Source organism: Myodes glareolus, chromosome 22 (genome assembly GCF_982192425.1).
Source record: "Myodes glareolus chromosome 22, mMyoGla1.1, whole genome shotgun sequence".
NCBI lineage: Eukaryota > Metazoa > Chordata > Mammalia > Rodentia > Cricetidae > Myodes > Myodes glareolus.
Window position 1 is genome coordinate 34,768,983 of NC_142047.1, and position 20,308 is coordinate 34,789,290.

At 47.3% G+C, this 20,308-nt stretch overlaps 1 protein-coding gene and 1 long non-coding RNA gene across 2 annotated transcripts in view; one reads left to right on the plus strand and one right to left on the minus strand.

Moving 5' to 3' along the window:
• Nucleotides 1-10,011, minus strand: part of LOC125397962 (cadherin-1) — a 62,604-nt gene extending 52,593 nt beyond the window's left edge. The window contains exons 1-2 of the mRNA XM_048430500.3: nucleotides 9,827-10,011; nucleotides 8,947-9,067 (exon numbers count right to left, since the gene is read on the minus strand). Of these exons, the coding sequence (XP_048286457.2) occupies nucleotides 8,947-9,067; nucleotides 9,827-9,874 (169 nt within the window). The 5' untranslated portion in view covers nucleotides 9,875-10,011. The remainder of the gene's footprint in view (nucleotides 1-8,946; nucleotides 9,068-9,826) is intronic.
• Nucleotides 8,947-10,256, plus strand: LOC125397963 (uncharacterized). Its single transcript, XR_007231248.2, has 2 exons — nucleotides 8,947-9,087; nucleotides 9,674-10,256. It is a non-coding gene; the product is annotated as an uncharacterized LOC125397963 (long non-coding RNA).
• The last annotated feature ends 10,052 nt before the right edge of the window (nucleotides 10,257-20,308 follow it).

Below are 20,308 nucleotides of genomic sequence, written 5' to 3' on the forward strand. Positions count from 1 at the left end.
GTTTAGTCTTGAACTTGTCCGGGTAAAATAAATCTGAAACACTTTCGGCTTCTTACAAGTTCTCCTAATTACAAAGCTAACTAATTATTATCTAGGGCTCAGCCAATTATCCCACAGGGTCCTGTGCTGGCCGCCATTTATGAGCTGGCTCGTGGGGAACAGGTTCATCTCCAGGTACACCCCCTAGGTCCTACCAGCAGCATCTAAACATTGCCCCTCCCCCTCTTTCAGGAGCTAAGAACACTCCCACATCTGTCTGGCTTATATGCCCTAAGCCAAGTCCTAGTTGGAACATGACTTGTGAGAGGAAGGGAATCTTCCCACCTCCCCATGACAGAATGCGGGATAAAGAATTTTTTTTTCCAGGACCCCTAACACTGAAAAAGACAGGACTGATCAGCTAGCAGTATCTGCCTGTGAAGGTCAGAGGCTGAGCAAACCTCATGGCACAGGCCTGCCATCTCAGATACCAAAAGGCAGGCTGGTGCACAAGGCCACAGCACAAGCTCAAAGCCAGCCTGGGAAAGCAGTGAGACCCTCTCTCAAATAAAGTTTTTCCAAAGCAAAAGGATGGAGATGTGCGGGACAATGGTGGCACATGGCTTTAATCCCAGCACTCGGGAGGCGGAGGCAGATGGATTTCTCTGAGTTCCAGGCCAGCCAGACTACACGGAGAAACCCTGTCTCTGAAAAGAAGATGGAGATGTAGCTCAAAGTCAGAGGGCTGGCCTAGGATGCTGGAGATCCTGGGTTTAAGTCTCCAGTTTAGCAGTAAAGGGGGGAAATGGGCAGTGAAAACTGCCCAAAGCAAATGTAAAAAAAAAAAAACCAAAAAACCCTCAGTTGTAATGTCACAAAATCAATGAGATAGAGAGAAAGAGAGAAACATCTTTGGGGGTGAGGGGAAAGGAGGAAATTGCTTGCCTCAAGAAAGGAAGTGGGTTCCATCGACCTTAGGAAGGGAAGGAGGCTCTGTGGGACATCTGGGGTTTGGCAACAGGCAGTAGAAACTAGGTTCTGCTTCTGATTTTCCTCAATGCTAGGGATCAAAGTCAGGGCCTCACACTCAGTAGGCTCACACCTGCCCACAGAGCCACACCCCAGGACTACTCCTGTGTGTGCTACAAGGAGATCCTGAGAAGACCCACACAAGAGGAACCTGTGTGAGGGAAGCCCTGGTGAGGAGACAGGCTGAGAGCCATTCTCAGCGTCAGGCGTATGTAAACGTTTGTAAACGTTTGTCCCTGCTGATAAATGCTTAAGCTCTCTAAGCCAAGTGGTAATTTGCCTAAGAGACTAGAAGGAAAAAGCTCTCACCAGTGGACAGAAAGGCCCAAGGTCCCACAGGAGCCTGTGGTGACTTTCCTTTTCCTGCCTGCCCACGCCCTCTTACTCACCAAGGCCCGGCAGGTGAAACTGACCATTTCTGCAGGCCTGTCCTCCCAAACGCCCTGTGAAAGTCTCTCCAAGCAGAGATTTTTCTGAACCTCCTTGAGGGCAGAGACTCACAGTCTCTGGTGCACTGTCTACATTCTGAATCCACTAGTCCCATGGACCAAGGGTGCTCTTAGATCCTGGACCTCGGGGTAGGTAGCCAGATGCCCACACCCTGACTGGCACCAAGTGTTTACTCATCAAACACCTGTGACCTAGCTCCTGGGCTGACAGGGGAATGAATGTGTGTCGGACACCTGGAGAGCATTGAACGAAAATGCCAAGTCCATTATTAGTGTGAAGTCGTGGGCCTTTAACATCCTACCTAGCACTTGGGAGGCAGAGGCAGGCAGATCTGTGACTCTGAGGTCCAGTAAATTTGTAGGATGGTAAATCTGTATTTGTGAATGGCCCCATACGACTCAATGCTTGTTTGAGGGGACGGGGTGGACCATGGTCTCAAAAGATGGCCAGAAAGCATTTTGCAATGGATCAACAGATTTTTAAGCATGTGTATTATGAAAGAGTCCTAAAGACTGAGGTTTTTGGAACAACAAACTTGAGGCCATCCTGACTTCCCAACCCCCGGCTACTCTACCCTACTTCTGCCCCAATTTGAACCCTTTCTAACCCACCGCTCTGCCGCCCACTCCCAGCTTTGTAAGGAAGAAAATGCCATTGAATTTTCTTTCTAACAAAGGCAAGCTCCTGGTCAACAAGGTGCAGAGCAGTGTTTGCTTAGCACAGAAGCAGGGAGAGTAAGGAAACTGGTTTGGCTGGTTTGCTGGGCGGGAGAGAGAGAGCTTAGGGGGAACTTTCAACCAGCTCTCCAGCCAAGCAAATAAATCGCGAAAGTCACAAACCAAGGGCACCCTGCAGGATTCTGAGTATTCACTGAGTTTGACAGATGCCCCTAGGTTATAGGTGTATATGGTTATATCCACATTACAGATGGGGAAACTAAGGCTCAAGGAAGAAAAGTCTTGGCAGGAGTTCCTCAGACAGACATTGGCTCAAGAACCTTCTAAGACTGGTGTTTGGGTAGCATACACTAGAAATTCCAACACTTCAGAGGCATAGGCAAGAAGACCAGAGATCTAAACCAGTGCCTACCTACACAAGTTCCAAAGCAAGCAGGTAAACATGGTCTGGTGTGGGGTGTTCCCATCACTCAGGAGGCAGGGGCAGGCAGATCTGGTTCAAGGCCAGTCTAGTCTATTCAGGAAGCTCCAGGCCAGCCAAAACTATGTAGTGAAACTCAAAAATAAATAAAATAAAATAAAATCGAAGAGAAGTTACAATTTTTTGTTGTTGTTGTTTATTGTTTTGTTTTCGAGACAGGGTTTTGCTGTAGTTTAGAGCCTGTCCTGGAACTAGCTCTTGTAGACCAGGCTGGCCTTGCACTCACAGAGATCCTCCTGCCTCTGCCTCCGCCTCTGGATTAAAGACATGCGCCACAACCACCCAGTTTACAAATTTCTTCCTAATTGACCAAAGAAACTCACTTTAAAAAGACCAACTGCTCATTTCCAGATCTGGGTTTGAAGTCTCCCTTCTGTGGCATCAGAAACTTTCAAAGTGACTTGCTTGGTTCACAATATCCCCAAGGACACGCTTAGGGCCAGACTCGGTGTCCGGGGAGAGTGCTGAGCAGAAAGGCCACACAAGAACACTGAATTTCAAGCGACCTACTCTGTCCTGCTCATTCAACCTCCGGGGCAGCTCTAGGGACACAGAATGAAGCCGCAGAGGAAAAACTGAGTCAAAGTAGCAAAGATTGATTCAGGCATCCATTCATTTCTTCAAAATGAGACTAGAAGGCCTGTTAGGTCCCTAAGAAATTATTATCCACTTTTTTCCTTTCATTTCCTCTTCCTCTTACTAAGACATTATGTAGTCCCCACCTAGCCTGAAACTCACTACAAAACCAGATTGTCTCTAAACTCACAATCCTCCTGCCTCATGTGCCTCCATGATCAGCTTTTTTTTTTAAATCCTTCTCTCCCTACAGATAGCTCAGGCTAGCCTCAAACTTGAGATCCTCCAGCACTAGGATACAGATGTTACAGGTGTGGACCGCCACACCTGATTTAATGATTCTTGCTAAATTTCTGAAGCAACTTATGAGGGCAGAAGAGAGACTGGAGACTGACCTCAACAGACTAGACTGTTTACCTTCAGACAGCAAAGGACAGACGCTCTCCCTCGGGCAAGGGGCATCTGAGAAGGGAGGTTGGGGGAATCCAACTCCTGGGGTCACTGGCAAATCTGCAGTTTCTCCCTCCTGGAGCTGTTTGTCCAGACAAGGCTGTTTTATCTTTGCAAACTGTCTTGCTCTGGGTATCAGGATATGGGTCATCATGGGAGTTTGGCAATGGCCGTGATGGGGGAGGGGCTGGAGTTTCACTATAGAATCTTGGTCAGGGCGTGGAAGGGTTTGTTCAAGATTTTTCTTCCTTTTCTTCCTTCCTTCCTTTGAAACAGAGTGTCACCATACCGCGTAGTCCTACTGAGCCTGGAACTGCTGTGTAGACCAGGCTGGCCTTGAAATCTCAGTGGTAGGATTAAAGGCACGCACCACCGCAATCGGCTTTTTAAAACAACAGCAACCACAGCCCATCACTTATTGCGTGTGAACAGTCACTGCATGCATGTGAGGTTAGACAACCCTTGGGAGTCCTTTCTCTCCTCCTGCCATGCGGGTGCTGTGCACCGAATTCCAGGCTTCACGTTTGGTGACAAGTGCCTTTACCCACTATGCTATCTGGCTGGCTTTATTTTGGAGACGGGGCTTTTCTGTGGAGCCCTGGCTGTCCTGGTTGTGCCTTACCACCATGCCTGGCTCACTGTCCCTTCCGGATTTGTGCTTTCTTTGCCTTCTCCACCCCCACATTTATTTTTAGCCATATTCCCCAGCATTTAGCCCAGTGCTGGCATAAAACAGCCAGATGCCCCTACTCCGGCTAGCACCAGGCATTTATTACTCATCAGATATGCGTTAATGTATATAACATAACCAATGTATATAACATAACCAATGTATATGATTTTCACTCTCAACAGAAGAGTAAACAGGGTCTCACAGAAGCAAACTGACTTACATAAAGTCAGATTGGTAGTAACTACTTATGCTCAAACCTGAATCTTTCTACACTTTGCCGCTGACCTGCCGCAATAAAAACTTGATGTCCTGAAGAGATTGGGGTGAGGCACAGTAAAACCCCCAAAGGCTGAGTCTGGACTATGATGGTGTCTCTTGCTGATTTTAGGGTTTTGGCAGCTTCTTGGAGATTTCAAGAGCTGATTGTCCCCACACCTGGTTTATCTAAGGCTGCTTTTGGAAGGGAATGCGTAACAGATACCAAGGTGAGCAATTCAGGCAATAAAAAGCCCCAGAGAGTAAACAGGGATTTCCATATCCACCTGGCAGAGAGGGCCGGGCAGCAGCGAGGCGGCTTTCCTTAAATGGCCTGGCTGAGCCTGCGACCTCACCGCCTACACTCCTCCTCCTCAGGAGAAACAAAGGCAAGGACCAATGGCAGACACTAGCCTCCTTCCTGGGAAGGCCTGCATGGGCCCCAGTCACAGGCATGAGTAATTAGGGGGAGAGTTTAGGAGGCTGGGGCGGGAGTGTGTATCTGATGATGTAAGGTGATCTAAGGCAGCTCCACGTTAGCTTTTTTCCCTGTCTGCGCAGTTCTCAGCACATCCTTCAGAAAGGAGAGGAAAGGGGTGTTTCAGTCCAACAGGTGGATGTCTGGGAACTGGGTCAGTCCATCAAGTGACCAAAGCCCAGGCCCAAACTACAGGCCTGTTTGTCCTGTGAAGAAAGCTATGGGATGAAAAGCCATCAATTTAAAGGACTTGTCAGCTCTTTCTCTGTAGAGATGTAACCTGGACATTTGTCTAGTGTCTCCAGACAGGCGAAAGTCTCGTCACCTGGGTCTCTGAAAATTCCGTGCTAAGAAAAAGGAAAATAAGCGACACTCTAGAGAAGCAGCTTACACTAGACTTGGCAGCATTCAGGAGGCTGAGGCAGGAGGATCACCATGAGTTCAAGAGTAAACTGGGCTACGCTGTGAGTTCCACACCAGCCTGGGTTAGGCCTTGTCTCAATAAGCCACAAAGACGGTTTTATTCAGCAGCGCACAGACTAAAATAAATTGGGATGGGTCAGCGATTAGCATCGCCCCTGAACAGGGATAACATGAAAACCTGTGAAGAGCTTCGCATTTAAAAAAAAGAAAAGAAAACACAGAATCAGTTTAAAAACAAACAACAAAACCCAGCATGGTGGTGCACACTTTCCATCCCAGAGGTAGAGAAGCGGAAGCGGAAGACCACAAATTCAGCCATCTGCTACACATAAGTTCCAGGCCAGCCTGAGCCCCCAAATCCTTGTCCCCAAAACAAAACAAAAAGCAAACAAAAACCCCCAAACAACAACAGAACAACCAGAACTGGTGTCTGCTTCCTAGTCATCAAAAAACAGGCAGAGGAATCCCTGTGAATTCAAGGCCTGCCTGGTCTACAATAATGAATTCCAGGCCAGCTAAGGCTACACAGAGAGAACCTCTCAAAAACAAAAAAATGACAAAAACAGAACAAATAAATAAACAAACCTAATGAAAGAATATGCTTAGATAGTAACAGTTGGTTGTTTTTTTTTTTGTTTTGTTTTGTTTTGTTTTTTTTAGATTCTATAGTTTAGAAGCCAGTGAAAGAATCTACAAGTCTTGTGGGGCCTTTAATCCCAGCACTGGGGAAGCAGAGGCAGGTGGATCTCTGTGAGTTCAAGGCCACCCTGTCTGGAGGTGGTGGGGAGAATCTACAAGGCTGAAACTGTGCAGTCAAGCTCATGGGACACAGGGATGGTCCTTCATTCAATCAAACCCTATTTGTAACTTTTTAGACAGTGTCGGGTCTTATTTCCAAACTCCTGGGCAGCAAACTCTTCAGGAATCTGTATAGGAGAGCCTGGAGCGGAGCAATCCTCCATTTCCCCAGAGGTCCAAAGAGAGTGACACCATCTTCCTAAATCTAGGCAACTCAAGTCACAAAGCAGTTCCTGGGATATAAGTGTGATGTCTGGAAAGGCACTCTGACCTGCAGCAATTCCCCACTCCACTGGAGCAATTAGAGCCCTGGTGAGTAGCGATGGAGCCGCCCTTGGAAACTTGTGGGAAGCTGTGAGCAGGCTGCCCCTCTCTCCCACCCAAACCAACAGGTAGGCCCCCTCTACCTCCCACAAGGCACCTCCCCCTCTCAAGACCTCTGCCCTCAGTCTATTTTACAATGGACACAGGACGCAGTTTTCCCCAACAGGAACATATACCTAGCCTGTCCTTTCTCCCCCTCTTTTCTTTCTTGTTCTTTCTTTTGTTGTTGTTTTGTTTTGTTTTTGCTTTTTTTTTTTTTAGAAAGAGTCTCATCTCACTCTGTAGCCCAGGTTAGTCTGGAACTCACTATATAAGACCAGGCTAACCTCAAACTTAGAACGTTTAGTAATCCTCCTGCCTCTGCCTCAGCCTCCCAAGAGCTGATTATAGGTGTGAATCACTACATCAAGACTCAGCTCTCACTTGCTTTCTTTCCCCTCACTCTCTCTTCTCTCTGTCTCTCTGAGAAAAGGGAACAAAAAAGAGAAAGACTAGTTGTAGAATCTTCGGGCAATACAGAAGCCAGTCAAGCCACACACACACACACACACACACACACCCCACACACACACATCGAGTTCCTCAAGGACTAGAATGGTGTTCACCCTCCAGAAGTTCTCATGTTCCCGTCAGGTAAATGGAGCACTTGCTCACAGCTGGGGTCAAGAGTGAATAAGTGGCATCATTAGTTATAAATGGTGTTATTACTGATAATGCAATGGTGTTAGTGACTGGTCACTAGAGCTTAGATGTGCAAAATAAAAGCCAGACTAGTGCCAAAGTGAGGCTATAATCCCAGCACTCCAGGGTCTGATGCAGGAGGATCAAACTGTGAATTTCAGACCAGCCCAATCCATACTGGTGACAAAGTGCCAGGCTAGCATATAGCAGGCCTTGGGTTTGACCCCAGCACTGCTAATGCACAAAGGTCATCCTAACTAAGACACAGCTATGTGTCATCCCACCATAGGAAAACAAAGCTACCAGCCCGTGGATTGGGGGTGCCTGCTATGTACTCATCTACTCCCATGTCTAACCCTGCACAGCTCACGACTGAGTGGTGCCTACCTCTTTCCAGAAGCACACAGGTAGCCCTGGAAACCGCCTAGGTCACCCACACTTCACTAGTCTGTCCCAAAGTGCCACTGAAGGGCCTCCTGAAATGCTCTCAGCAACCTAGCAGAGGCTCAGCATGTTCCTTGGGTAGGCAGCAAGTAGAGACAGGCTGGGAAAGCACTGACCACTCCAACCTCAGGGCTGCAGGACAGCACTGTCTTCCTCGGCCGTAGAAAGCTCCTCAGAACCAATCAGATCTCAGAAAAGCAAATACAACTAACCAATCAAGCTGCTATTTCTCTATAAAGCACATCACCAAACTTGGGCACAACTTCCAAAATTCCCAAAAAATCTTAGACACCATGATGATTGCTATAGATTTGGCAGGTGGCCTACGGCTGTAAGAACAAACTTGGTCAAAGTCTTCCCAGAAGGGATTCTGAGTGGCTCCTCCTCTTTACATTATTTCTTTCTTGTTTATCATGAGAGGAGGAGGTGGTTTCCGTACAAAAGAAGCACCTGGAAACTAGGGAAGACAGTTTAAAAAAAAAAAAAAACTGGTCCTCTTTCCTTGTTCCCAGCCATGCCCAACAGGGAAACAAAGAAAATTCTAGATTATTGCAATGAGATAAGACCTGAAATATATTGAGTGTTTGCATGTATGAGTCAGAACTACCATCTTTTTCTTAAAGTAAAAAACGAGGCCAGCCGGATCTACAGAGCAAGTTCCACTACAGCCAGGGCTACACAGAGAAAATCTGTCTCGAAATACCAAAAAAAAAAAAAAAAAAAAAAAAAAAAAAAAAAAAAAAAAAGAAAGAAAGAAAGAAGGAAGGAAAGAAAGAAAGAAAACAATACCATTTTCATCTCTATGAGCAAAAGTCACAAGTCACTAAGAGCCTGTTCCAATAATGGGAGTCAAATCTCGGTTCTGATCCCTGCCGACCCTGTGAAGTCACCTTTTGAGCCTCCAATTGCCTATTAAATGGGAATACAGGCCAACTGGTCCTACCCAGCAGGTTTTGGCGGTCTGAAATGATAGGCTAGCTCCCGCAATAAGTTGGAGAAATACCGATAACCTCTAAATACCCTTGGCCCATCCTGGCCCCTATATAAATAGCACAGCCAGACACATCTACCTTGATCAACCACAATCGATAAATTTAGACTCCCAAACTTGCGTAAATCCCAAAGGAGAGTTTTGTCAATTCCATCCCACGGGCATGGGAGCACAGTTTGTCGGCGCCTCCCCCACCCGACCCAACTCTGCCCAGTTACACTAGCAGAGCGCCCTTACCTCTGCCCAGGGCGCGGCCTCTCTCCAGGTGCCTCCCCGGCACCCGGAACGTGTAGACCTCGGCACTGAAGCCGGGACGGCAGGGCTCGGGTTCTGCCTCCTGGCAGAGCAACGATGAGACCTGGGGTGGAGAAAAGGCAGGTAACCTGGTGACTTGGGGGAACCCATACCGATACCAACAACATAACCCTTCCCTCGCCTGGGGCATCGGGACTGTGGGTGGACGCCCCTCGCGGCAGACAGAGACGCCATCCTCTCAACCCGAAACCAGGCGCCAAACTTCAAGAACCTTTGGGGGAAGGGGACTTCCAGGGTCACCACCTCCCAGCCTAGACTACCTTTCCCACTGGTTCCATTTGCATCTCACTGGAGATGCCTATACTCTTCCGGACACCACTTTCCGTGGATCGCAAAGGGTCTCAAAAAACCCCACAGACTCCTCTTTCTTACTCCAGGGAGCCCCCATCCCCAGTCTACCGTCCCTTTACACGGCAGGTGCTTTTATGCTACTAAAGTCCTCCTTTCCTTTCGTCCGCGCTACTTCTACCCCCACCCCTTTTTCCTGCAGGCCCCCATCCTGTTCCAAGCCCCTCTGCCCGCCTCAAACAGGGTCCCTATGCTCAAACTCGGGGTCCCGGGAGCTCGTAGCGTGGCGCGCCCCCACCTGGGAGCCTGCGGGAGAGGCGGTCACTCTGTGCTTTCCTGGACCCCCCCCCCCACTCCACAGCACTCAGCCCCGCGTCGCGCAGCCTCCAGCTGGCCCTCTGCACCCCAACTTTCTTAGAAGAAGGAAATCAGGACGGCAGCAGGCAGCAAAGATCAACGAAGGGAGTGGTGGGGCCGAAAGGTGTCCTGCTGGAAGTCAGGACCCTCCAAGTACCTGCAGCAGAAGTAGAATCGCGGAGAAGCAGCGGCACGGGGCTCCCATGGCTGGCCGGGCGGGCGCCGAGCAAACACGGAGCTCGGGTGCGGTCAGGCAGGGACGGGTTAGGCCGGGCTGGAGTCTAGCAGAACTTCCCAAGAGCTCACGACCGCACCGCTGCTCCCCTCTCCACTGAGCCAGGCAGAGGCTGTGGCCGCCAGGTGAGCCTAAAGGCACCGCCCCCGGCCCCACTGATTGGCTGAGGACGCACCTGCAGGTGGCAGCCAAGGAACCGCACGGCCCTTGACTTCCTCCACCCTTAACTGTAGTTGGTGGCATGGCCAGAGACTTCCTTGCTTCCTAGAACACGCTCTTTAGAATCTCAGCCCAACCGTGCTCTGGCCCACTGAAACTTTGAGTTATAAAGAACTTTACATCTACGTTTTTATTTCGCTTTTCTTTATTGTTTTTGGTTGGATGGGTTTGTTTGGTTTACTTTGTCTTAATGATTTTAAAAACAATGTAGCGTGTGTGTGTGTGTGTGTGTGTGTGTGTGTGTGTGTGTGTGTGCTCCCAAACGCACGTGCCACAGCCGGTGTGGCGATAAGAGGGTCTGGGGATTGGATTCCCATCATCAGCCTTTACTAACTGAGCCACCATCAATAGCTTGAACTTTTTTGGTTTGGGTTTTTTTTTTTTTTAATTTTTGTTTTCCAGCCCAAGCAGGCCTGGAACTGTCTTAGGTAGCCTAAGCAATCCTCCTGCTTTCGCTTCCCAAACACTGGGTTTGCATAAGTGAGCCACCGGGCCAGATTCATCTAATCATCTAATTTTCTAACATCTGCTGTCCCCCTCCCCTTGGAGACATGGTCTTGCTATTTAGGCCAGTATGGTCTGGAACTCACTATTGTCCAGTCTCAGCTTCCCCACTGCTGGGCTGGAACTACAGGTACCCACCACCATGCCCCACTAAAATCTGTTCTTTTATCTTCTCAGCAGGTTAGTGAGTCAGGGAGTAGATCCAAGGGATGAGAATCCCCTGGGGCTGGAAATACAGGCACTTTTTTCAGCTGCCCAACGTGGGAGCTGGAAACTGAACTCTGGTCCCCTGGAAGAAAAGCAAGCCTTCTTAACTCCTAAGTCATCTCTCCAGACCCTTGTTTGTCTGGTTATTGTTCATTTGTTTGCCTGAGGCAGGATCTATGTAGCCCTGGATGTCCTAGATTTCACTGTGTAGACCAGTTTGGCCTGGAACTCAGAGAGGTCCACCTGCCTCCCCTTCCCAAGTGCTGGGATTAAAGGCACGTGCCACTACAACAGTTTCAAAAAACTGTTTTTGGAAACAAATTCCTCTTAAGTAGCCCAAACAGGCTTTGAATTTAGAATCCTCTTGCATCAGCATCTTAAACGCTGGGATTACAAGCAGGCATCACTACACACACCAGTTTTTGATGTCAAACTGGAAGAGAAACTTTAGGCCCACTCAACTCTGCTATTTACCTACAACTTTCTTCACAACGTGTAGGAAGTAATAGACTAGAACTCAGAGGCTGGAGATGGCTCCGCAGTTAAGAGCACTAGCTGCCCCCCCCCCCACAGAACCCGCACGGCAGTTCACAACTGTGACTCCAGTTCCAGGAGATCTGACACCCTCACACAGACACACATGCAGGCAAAACACCAATATACCTGAAATATAAATAAATTAAAATAAAAAGGATGAACTCAAGCTTTCCTGCTCCATAGATTGAAGCTTTTGCTTGTTTGCTTGTTTGTTTGTTTGTTTTTCAACCATGGTTTCTCTGTGCATCCCTGACTGTCCTAGAACTTACTATGTTGACCAGGCTGACCTCAAACTCCACCTGTCTCTGCCTCCCTGGTGCTGGGATTAAAGATGTGCACCATCACTGCCTGGCTAGATGGAGACTTTTAACACCATAGCCGTAACACGTGGACCACCGCTTTCTGCAGAGGATTCTGTCTGTGGCACAGCATTTTAGGGTCAAAAATAAGACAAACATTAGATCGGACAGTTTCCCTGTCTGCCTGTCCTGCCATGTCGGGATGGCTTGGGTACATGCTAACAAAGGCACCTCTCGTCTTATGCTCCAGGTTTTGACAAAACTACAAAACAGAGGTTGGGGGGCTGGAGAAATGGCTCAATGATTAAGAGCACTGACTGTGCTTCTAAAGGACCTGGGTTCAATTCCCAGCACCCACATGACAGCTCACACTGTCTGAAAATCCAGTTCTGGGGGGTTTAACACCTTTATACCAATGCACATAAAATAAAGTTAAATAAATCATAAAAAATTAAAAAAAAGAAAAATTACAATAAAAAAAAAACAACAGAGGTTGGAATGGGACTCAGTTTATAGAGTACAAGCCTAACATGAATGGAGCCCGGGATTCCACCCTCGCCTAGAAACTAGGAATGGTGGTAGCCTGCTATAATCCCAGCACTTGGGAGGTGGCGGCAGAAAAACCCTAACTCCAGAGCCATCCTCCTCTGCTGCTGCTGCGTACTGAGTTTGAGCCCTGAGAGTCTCAAACAAGCAACCAAAAACTACAAAACAATGTTCTTGCAGTCACAGCCTGTGTGACCTTAGGCAAGTTAGTGTCCTCGTCTGTGCAAATGAGCCCAAAGCCAAAACAATCATGTGAGAGTTATGCCTTTGAAAGGCCTAACCCTATCTCCCCACCCCAGGGAACGGTCCAACCCTATCGCCCCACCCCAGGGGACAGTCAGGTTTACAGTATTTCCCATGAAGCTAATGGTAAATCTGAGCCCACAAAGAGGGCAGCTTCATCTGTAGAGGTGCTGTCTCTAACCCACATAACCCTCATTGTCTCTGCCAGCCCTCCCCCAGGCGAACTCCTCCATTTTAATGGCTTTCCAAGCTCACACCCAGCAGCCTTTTGGATTTCCGCTTCTTGGCTCCCTCTAGCCCACCAGGAGGCTCAGAGGGAGAGGGCTCTGGTATTTTCTTTCCCACTGAAGCTCCTGCCCAGTTCAGGGCACTGAACAAGATAATGGAAATAAAGAAGCGTTTTCTTCCATTGAGCAGCCTTGTCGTTTATTTTTTTTTCTCCCAGTTATGTAAAAATACATATTTTATATCATTGCTGGGTGCAGGGAGTCTTTGGGGCTTTGATTTCTTCTGCCAAGCAAACATTGGCTTTGGATTCCTGACGACTCTCATTGACTCTTCCATTACACTCTGATAATTCAATAAAGAGGATCTTCGACAATCAAGGGCGGCATGGACGGGTCAGTCTGAAGCACTTTTCTTTTCAGGCCTGATGCATTGCTTCAGATTGCTTATCAAGTACTTCCCTAGGCTTCGGAGAGGGTCAGAAAGGGCCACTCCTCATCCCCTCCCCCCCCCACACACCCGAGCAGAGGAGAACACAAAGCAGCTCCCTATACAGCTGGGGCTCTGTGAGGCAGTGAGCTTCCACTCTTCTGTCAAACACGCATCGACCTCAAGTGTGAAGATCCTGAGTCGGTACGTAGAGACTGCAGTGTGGGAGCTCCTAGTCTGTATTTATTAATCCACAAAAGGGACGGTGTCCATTGGAAAGCTCAGAAGGTTCTTAGGAGGTAGTTGTCTTGTGGTAGGGCCTCTAGCCCAGGATGGCCTCATACCAACTATGTAAGTGAAAAGATAAGCCTCCGTTTCTGATCTAATGCTGGGATTTCAGGTGCAGGCCTTTGTACCAGACTTGCCAGGCTGACAGGAATGTGCGGGAGCCCAACGCTGGGCCCTGGGTTGAATGTTAGGGAAGCGCTCTACAAATTGAACTGGACATCCCCAGCCCTCAGAAGATTGTCCTACATATTCTATAGCAATGTCATTGTTAGGGGAAACTGAACCCATAACACAGACTATGGATAGCTATATTCATAGCCCTTTTTGTACTTTTTTTTTTTTTTTTTTTTTTTTTTTGAGACAAGGTCTCAACTAGTTGACCAGGCTAACCTTAAACTCACTCTAGCACAGAGAGGCTTTGAACTTGTGACCATCCTTCCTGAGCATCAACTGAAGGCTACCGGCTTGAACCACCAGGCCCGGGCTGGCTATGCAACACCGCTCAGCAACAGTCTAGAGAAACAGTCTGTGAGGGAAGAAAACCAAATCAACACAAAACAAAAATGTGAGCACCCTGGGAACCTCCCAGCTCCAGGATCTCTTTACCCCACCCACTAGAAAAGCCTCTGAGGCTATCAGTGACCTGGGAAAAAACTTTTACTTTTACACAATCCAGCTAAGCACTGAGAACTTCTCAGGGTCATTTGCATTTTAAAGAGGGTGCTGAAGGCTGAAGTAGCTGCTTTCAAAGGAAAGAAATCCTCAGAGCTAGTCCAGGGGACCAACCTGATGGGTTGGGTGGGCTGTGAGGAGGGTCTGTGGTTGCATCCAATGCTTCTTAACTCGGGAGGAGAAAAAAATAAAATAAAATCCAGAGATCAGGATCCTGGGAATCTCAAGCACTAACAGGGAGATCACTCTGGGAAGATTGACAGGCTGTCCCACCCTGGATGCAAGGCACCCAGCCTTCAGTGGATTGTAAACTGTAGGCTCCTTCATTGCGCACTTGGGCTGTGGCTGATGGACTTTCATTTCCTGGACGCCCTACTGGTCAGCAAGGAGGCTAATGATTAACCACCTGAGCCGTCTTGGTTTCCGGCCCCAGGATTGCAAAAACACTAATGGCACAAGCCTTTAATCATAGCATTCCAGATACAGAGGCAGGCAGATTTCGGTGAGTTAGGCCAGCCTGGTCCATACAGACAGTTCCAAGCCAACCATGGCTACACAGTGAGTCCTGGGGGACGGGGCATGGTTACTTGCATATAAACAATGAACAGTCTCTTTATGGAAGTCATCTCCAAATTACCTAATGCAATGTAGATGCTGTACATTGCTTGTATATATTGTCCTGGAACTCACTATACAGATCAGGCTGGTCTTGAACTCACAGAGATCCACCTGTCTCTGCCTCCCAAGTGCTGGGATTAATGCTGTGTCTTTACTCCCAACTTTCAGATAAAATTTTTAATTTTACTTTATCATCCTTTTCTGTTTTGGATAAAATTTTTATTACACATAGCTATCTATCTACCTACCTGACAAATTGCAGAAGTAGATTCTATTCTACCCTGTGGATCCTGGGGCTTGAGCTCTCTCATTGGACAAACACCTTTACCTGCTGAACCATCTCACTGGTCCAGATGCAGTTTTTAAACATGTCTATGTGCGTGGTGTGTGTGCAGTTACAAGTGCACTGTGTCCGCATGGAGGCCAGAAGTTGACACATCAGGGGGCCTTCTTCAATTGGTCTTCACTTTATTTACTCAGGTCTCTCAATGAACGCAGAGTTTGACCATTCTGACTAGCCCAGGAAGTCAGCTTACTCTTTGGCTTCCTGCCATTCACCTACATGACTTTTATTTAATTGTTTATTTTTATTTTTATTTATTTTTTTAAATATTTATTTAATTGTTTTTTTTTAATTATTTATTTATTTATTATGTATACAATATTTTGTCTGTGTGTATGCCTGCAGGCCAGAAGAGGGCCCCAGACCTCATTACAGATGGTTGTGAGCCACCATGTGGTTGCTGGGAATTGAACTCAGGACCTTTGGAAGAGCAGGCAATGCTCTTAACCTCTGAGCCATCTCTCCAGCCCCCTAATTGTTTATTTTTTAAAAACAGGATCTCACTTTACAGTCTGGCTGTCCTGGAACTCACAGACCCACATGCCTCCGCCTCCTGAGGAGTGATGGGATTAAAGGCATGTGCCACCATGCCACACCAGAGGCAAATTTTTAAGCAAAAATACATCGCCAGGGTTCAGTGAGATGACTCAACAGGTGCTTGCTGCCAAACCTGACAGCCTGAGTTTGATCTCTGGGTCCCACATGGCAGAAGGAGAAAACTGACCGTCACACGTGTGTTATAACACGCCTGTGCACGAGAGTAAATCATTGTAATTAAAACGCACACTCATGCACAATACTCCAGAGGCGCCCCCCCCCCCATAACACAGCATCCAAAAGAAAGAAATCCTCTGACTATTCTCTCTTCAGAAGCTAAGATTCAGTTGGTGTCAGCTGATCCTCCAGGCTCTACATTACTACCTTGTGGTTTGTAGCCCAAGGGATGATACTGACTCTCCAGCTCAGCTCCATTATCTCCCTGAGTCATACAACAAGCATTTATTAAGTGCTCCTGTGTGCCTGGTGTTCTGCTCAACACAGGGGACACAGAAATAAACAAAATATGGCCCTTGCTTTTATGAAGCTCATAAAATAGTAAAAGCCATGGACAAATAAACATTCATCCATTTATTTACTAAGTACTGACAGAAGATATCCAGGTGGTGTTAGCACATGCCTTTAATTCCAGCATTCAGGAGGCAGAGGCAGGTGAACCTCTGAGTTTGAGGCCAGCCTGGTCTACAGAGCCAGTTCTGGATGGCCAGGGATGCATAGAGAAACTCTGTCTCGAAAAAACAACGACAAAAACAAAACAAGACAAAATACTTACAGCATGCAAAGTATGTATCTGGCTTTGTGCTAGAGGCCAGCACTTGCTTTATAGCAGGTAATTAAAGTGCAGCAACTGTTTAGGGGGCCTGCCGTGTTCAATACACATGATCTCGCCTGTCTTTGTCTAGCTCTTTGCCCTCAATACATCCATATTACCGATTTGGAAGAGAGAATCGTAGAAAAGTAGAGTTAGTAGACGGCCATAGCTCTCCAAAGAACAGTATCAATAGCACATCCACATCGGCAGCACAACTCGATTCAAGCCCAAAGGCCAGGGAAACTAGAGAGACAGATCCTGGTGTAAATCCCACAGTCCAAAAGTAGAAGCAAGAGTTCTGGTTACCAAGGGCAGAGAAGAGCATCCTATCTTCCACCCTTTATCTTCTGGGGACCCTCAGCAGATTGGATGGTGCTGTCTTAGTTTGCTTTCTATTGCTACAATAAAACCCAAAAGCAACTTGAGGAAGAGAGGGTTTATTTGGTTAAATAGACAATTATGATGGACAGGTTACAATCCATCCAGGGCTGACTCAGGGCAGGATCTTGAAAGCAGAAGGTTCACCATGGCTTTGCTCAGTATGCATTCTTATACGCCCCAGGACCACCTGTCCAGGTGGGCTAGTCCCTCTCACATCACATCGTTAATCAAGAAAATGCCCTATAGGGGGCTGGAGAGATGGCTCAGAGGTTAAGAGCACTGACTGCTTTTCCGGAGGTCCTGAGTTCAATTCCCAGCAACCACATGGTTGGTGGCTCACAACCATCTGTAATGAGATCTGGTGCCCTCTTCTGGCCTGCAGGCATACATGGAAGTTGAACACTGTGTACATAATAAATAAATCTTTAAAAAAAGAAAAAAGAAAGAAAGAAAATGCCCTATAGAGTTGCCTACAAGCAATCTGATGGGTCCATTTCAATTCACATCCCTTTTCCCATGTAACTCTAGCTGTGTCAAATTGACAAATACAAAAAGAAATAAAAAAGGCCTGGAGAGATGGCTCAGAGGTTAAGAGCACTGACTGCTCTTCCAGAGGTCCTGAGTTTAATTTCCAGCAACCACATGGTGGCTCACAATGATCTGTAATGAGATCTGGCGCCCTCTTCTGTCCTGCAGGCAAAAAGAAACAAAACCAATCAGGACAGTACCCATCTACTTTTGGTGGCTTTTTTCCTTTTAATTGTAATTTTTAAGTATATGGGTGTTTTGTCTGCTTGTATGTCTATGTGCCATGTCCATGCATTGCCCTTGGAAGAAAGAAGAAGGTGTACAGTATCCTGGAACTGGAGCTACGGACAGTTATAAGTCACCATGTGGGTGCTAGGAATTGAACCTGGGTCCTTTACAAGAGCAGCTAGTAGACCGGGCGGTGGTGGCTCACACCTTTAATCTCAGCACTCAGGAGGCAGAGTTGGGTGGCTCTCTGAGTCCAAGGCCAGTTCTGGTCTACAGAACAAGTTGCAGAACAGCCAAGGTTGTTGCACAGAAAAACCCTGTCCGAAAAACAAAACAAAATAGAGAGAGCAAGGGCTGGAGAGATGGCTCAGTGGTTAAGAGCACTGACTGTTCTTCCAGAGGTCCTGAGTTCAATTCCCAGCAACCACATGATGGCTCACAACCATCTATAATAAGATCTGGTGCCCTCTTCTGGCTTGTGTATACATAGTAAATAAATTTAGAGAGAGAGAGAGAGAGAGAGAGAGAGAGAGAGAGAGAGCAGTCAATGCTCTAAACTGCTGAGACATCTCTCCAGCCCTGGTGGCCCTTCTTTCTTCAGTCCATTAATTTAACCACCAACATTTTCCAGAAACACCCTCACACACAGATACACGAGGGGAAATGCTTTAGAATGCATCTATTTGGGCATGCCTGGTTTGTGTGTGTGTGTGTGTGTGTGTGTGTGTGTGTGTGTTTGGTTTCTCTGTGTAGCTTTGGAGCCTGTCCTGGAATTGCCTCTGTAGACCAGGCTGGCCTCAAACTCACAGAGATCCACCTGCCTTTGCCTCCCAAGTGCTGGGATTAAAGACATACACCACCATAGCACAGCCTGGCTTATTTGGACATTCTCTACTCTAGACAAGTTGATACCTAAAATTAAGTGTCACACACAGAGAAAGAGGAGGAGCTGCAAGGTGAGCCTTTAAAACTAAAAGAAAATATTTACATATATTTATTGTGTGCGCACAAGCAGCACAGTGCTCGTGTGGAGGTCAGAGAACAACTTTGGGGAGGCGGTTCTCTCTTTCTACAATATGGACTATGGGGCTTAAACTTGGGCCCTCGGGCTTTGTCTAAGCCAGCCTGCCACCCCAGAGGGTTTTTTTTTTTAAAATACATTTCTTAAAAATAATTTATTTAGGGCTGGAGAGATGGTTCAGAGGTTAAGAGCATTGCCTGCTCTTCCAAAGGTCCTGAGTTCAATTCCCAGCAACCATATGGTGGCTCACAACCATCTGTAATGGGGTCTGGTGTCCTCTTCTGGCCTGCAGGCATGCACACAGATAGAGTATTGCATACATAATAAATAAATACATATTTTTTAAAAAATAATTTATTTAACTTTATTTTATGAGCCTTGGTGTGAGGGTGTCAGATCCCCTGGAACTGGAGTTACAGATAGTTATGAGCTACCATGTGGATGCTGGGAGCCAAACTCAGTGTTAAGTTGAGGACGTAGTCCTCAGCCCCAAGCATCTGTTCTGGCCTCCCTGACCTGGGAGTTGCTTTGGTCTGTGAGCTCCCAAAGGAGAAATACGTGATCTTGTGCCCCCCACCTCCCGCTTTGCAGTCTCCTGGTTCCCTCTTAGGTCCGCCCAAGAGTGCAGGAATCCTGTTAAACCTGGCTATATTTTAGTTTGGCTTGTTGTGATTTGGCTTGATTGGGATTTTTGCATTGGAAGAGAGCTCACGTTAGGAAAAATTCCTAACACTCAGGTCCTCTGCAAGAGCAGCAAGTGCTCTTAACCACTGAGCCATCTCTCCAGCCCTTTATTTATTAATTTAAAAAAAATCTTTTTACTTTTTGTTTTCTTAGTTGTTGTTATTGTTTTGTTTTGAAATTGGGTCTCAAATATCCTAGACTGGCCTCCAGCTATAAGACTGAGCATAACCAAGGACTGCTGAACCCCCTGCCTGTGCCTTCCCAGTGCCGAGATTACAGGTAGGCACCGTCACACCCTGTATATGAGGCACTGGTGACTGAGCCCAGTGCTTTCTGCATGCTGAGCAATCACTGCACAAACTGAGCTACATCCTCAACCCTTACACTTTTTATTTTGAGGCCGGTCTCACTTAGTTGCCCAGACTGGCCTTCAACTCATTCTGTAGCTCAGGCAGGTCTTAAATCTATACTTCTCCTGTCTCAGTTTCTAGGTAGCTGTGATTACAGGCCTGCAGCCCTGATTCTAATCCTTGCTTAATTTAGCAAGAACCAGTCTGTTGCCCTGGCTGAAACCCCAGTCCCAGGGTAGCCAAGAGAAGGCAGCTGACAAGAAGCAAGAACACAAAAGTTTTGCTATCCGTCTCCTTGGAAAGATGGAGAAGTTGGGAGTCCAGAGAGTGGCCCTTGTTTTTAACTTTTATCTTTCTTTGCTTTCCAGTGTTGTCTACCAAGGATGGAACTTCCAGGACGGTGAGGGACGAGGTGGTGACCATAAAGGAGGATTGGGTCCAGGGGACAGTGGGGTCAGTCCATCCTGCAGCTCACCAATGGAGCAGAGATTTTCTCCTCTGTGAGGGCCCAAAGAGGCCAAAGTTCAGAGAGTTTGGTACTTGTTTCTTGTTCATTCAAGGTTATTGTACTTCTGTTTTTTGTTTGATTTTTAAGACAGGGTTTCTCTGTGTTGTTTGGGAGCCAGTCCTGGAACTAGCTCTTGTAGACCAGGCTGACCTCGAACTCACAGAGATCCACCTGCCTCTGCTGGGATTAAAGGCCTGTGCCACCA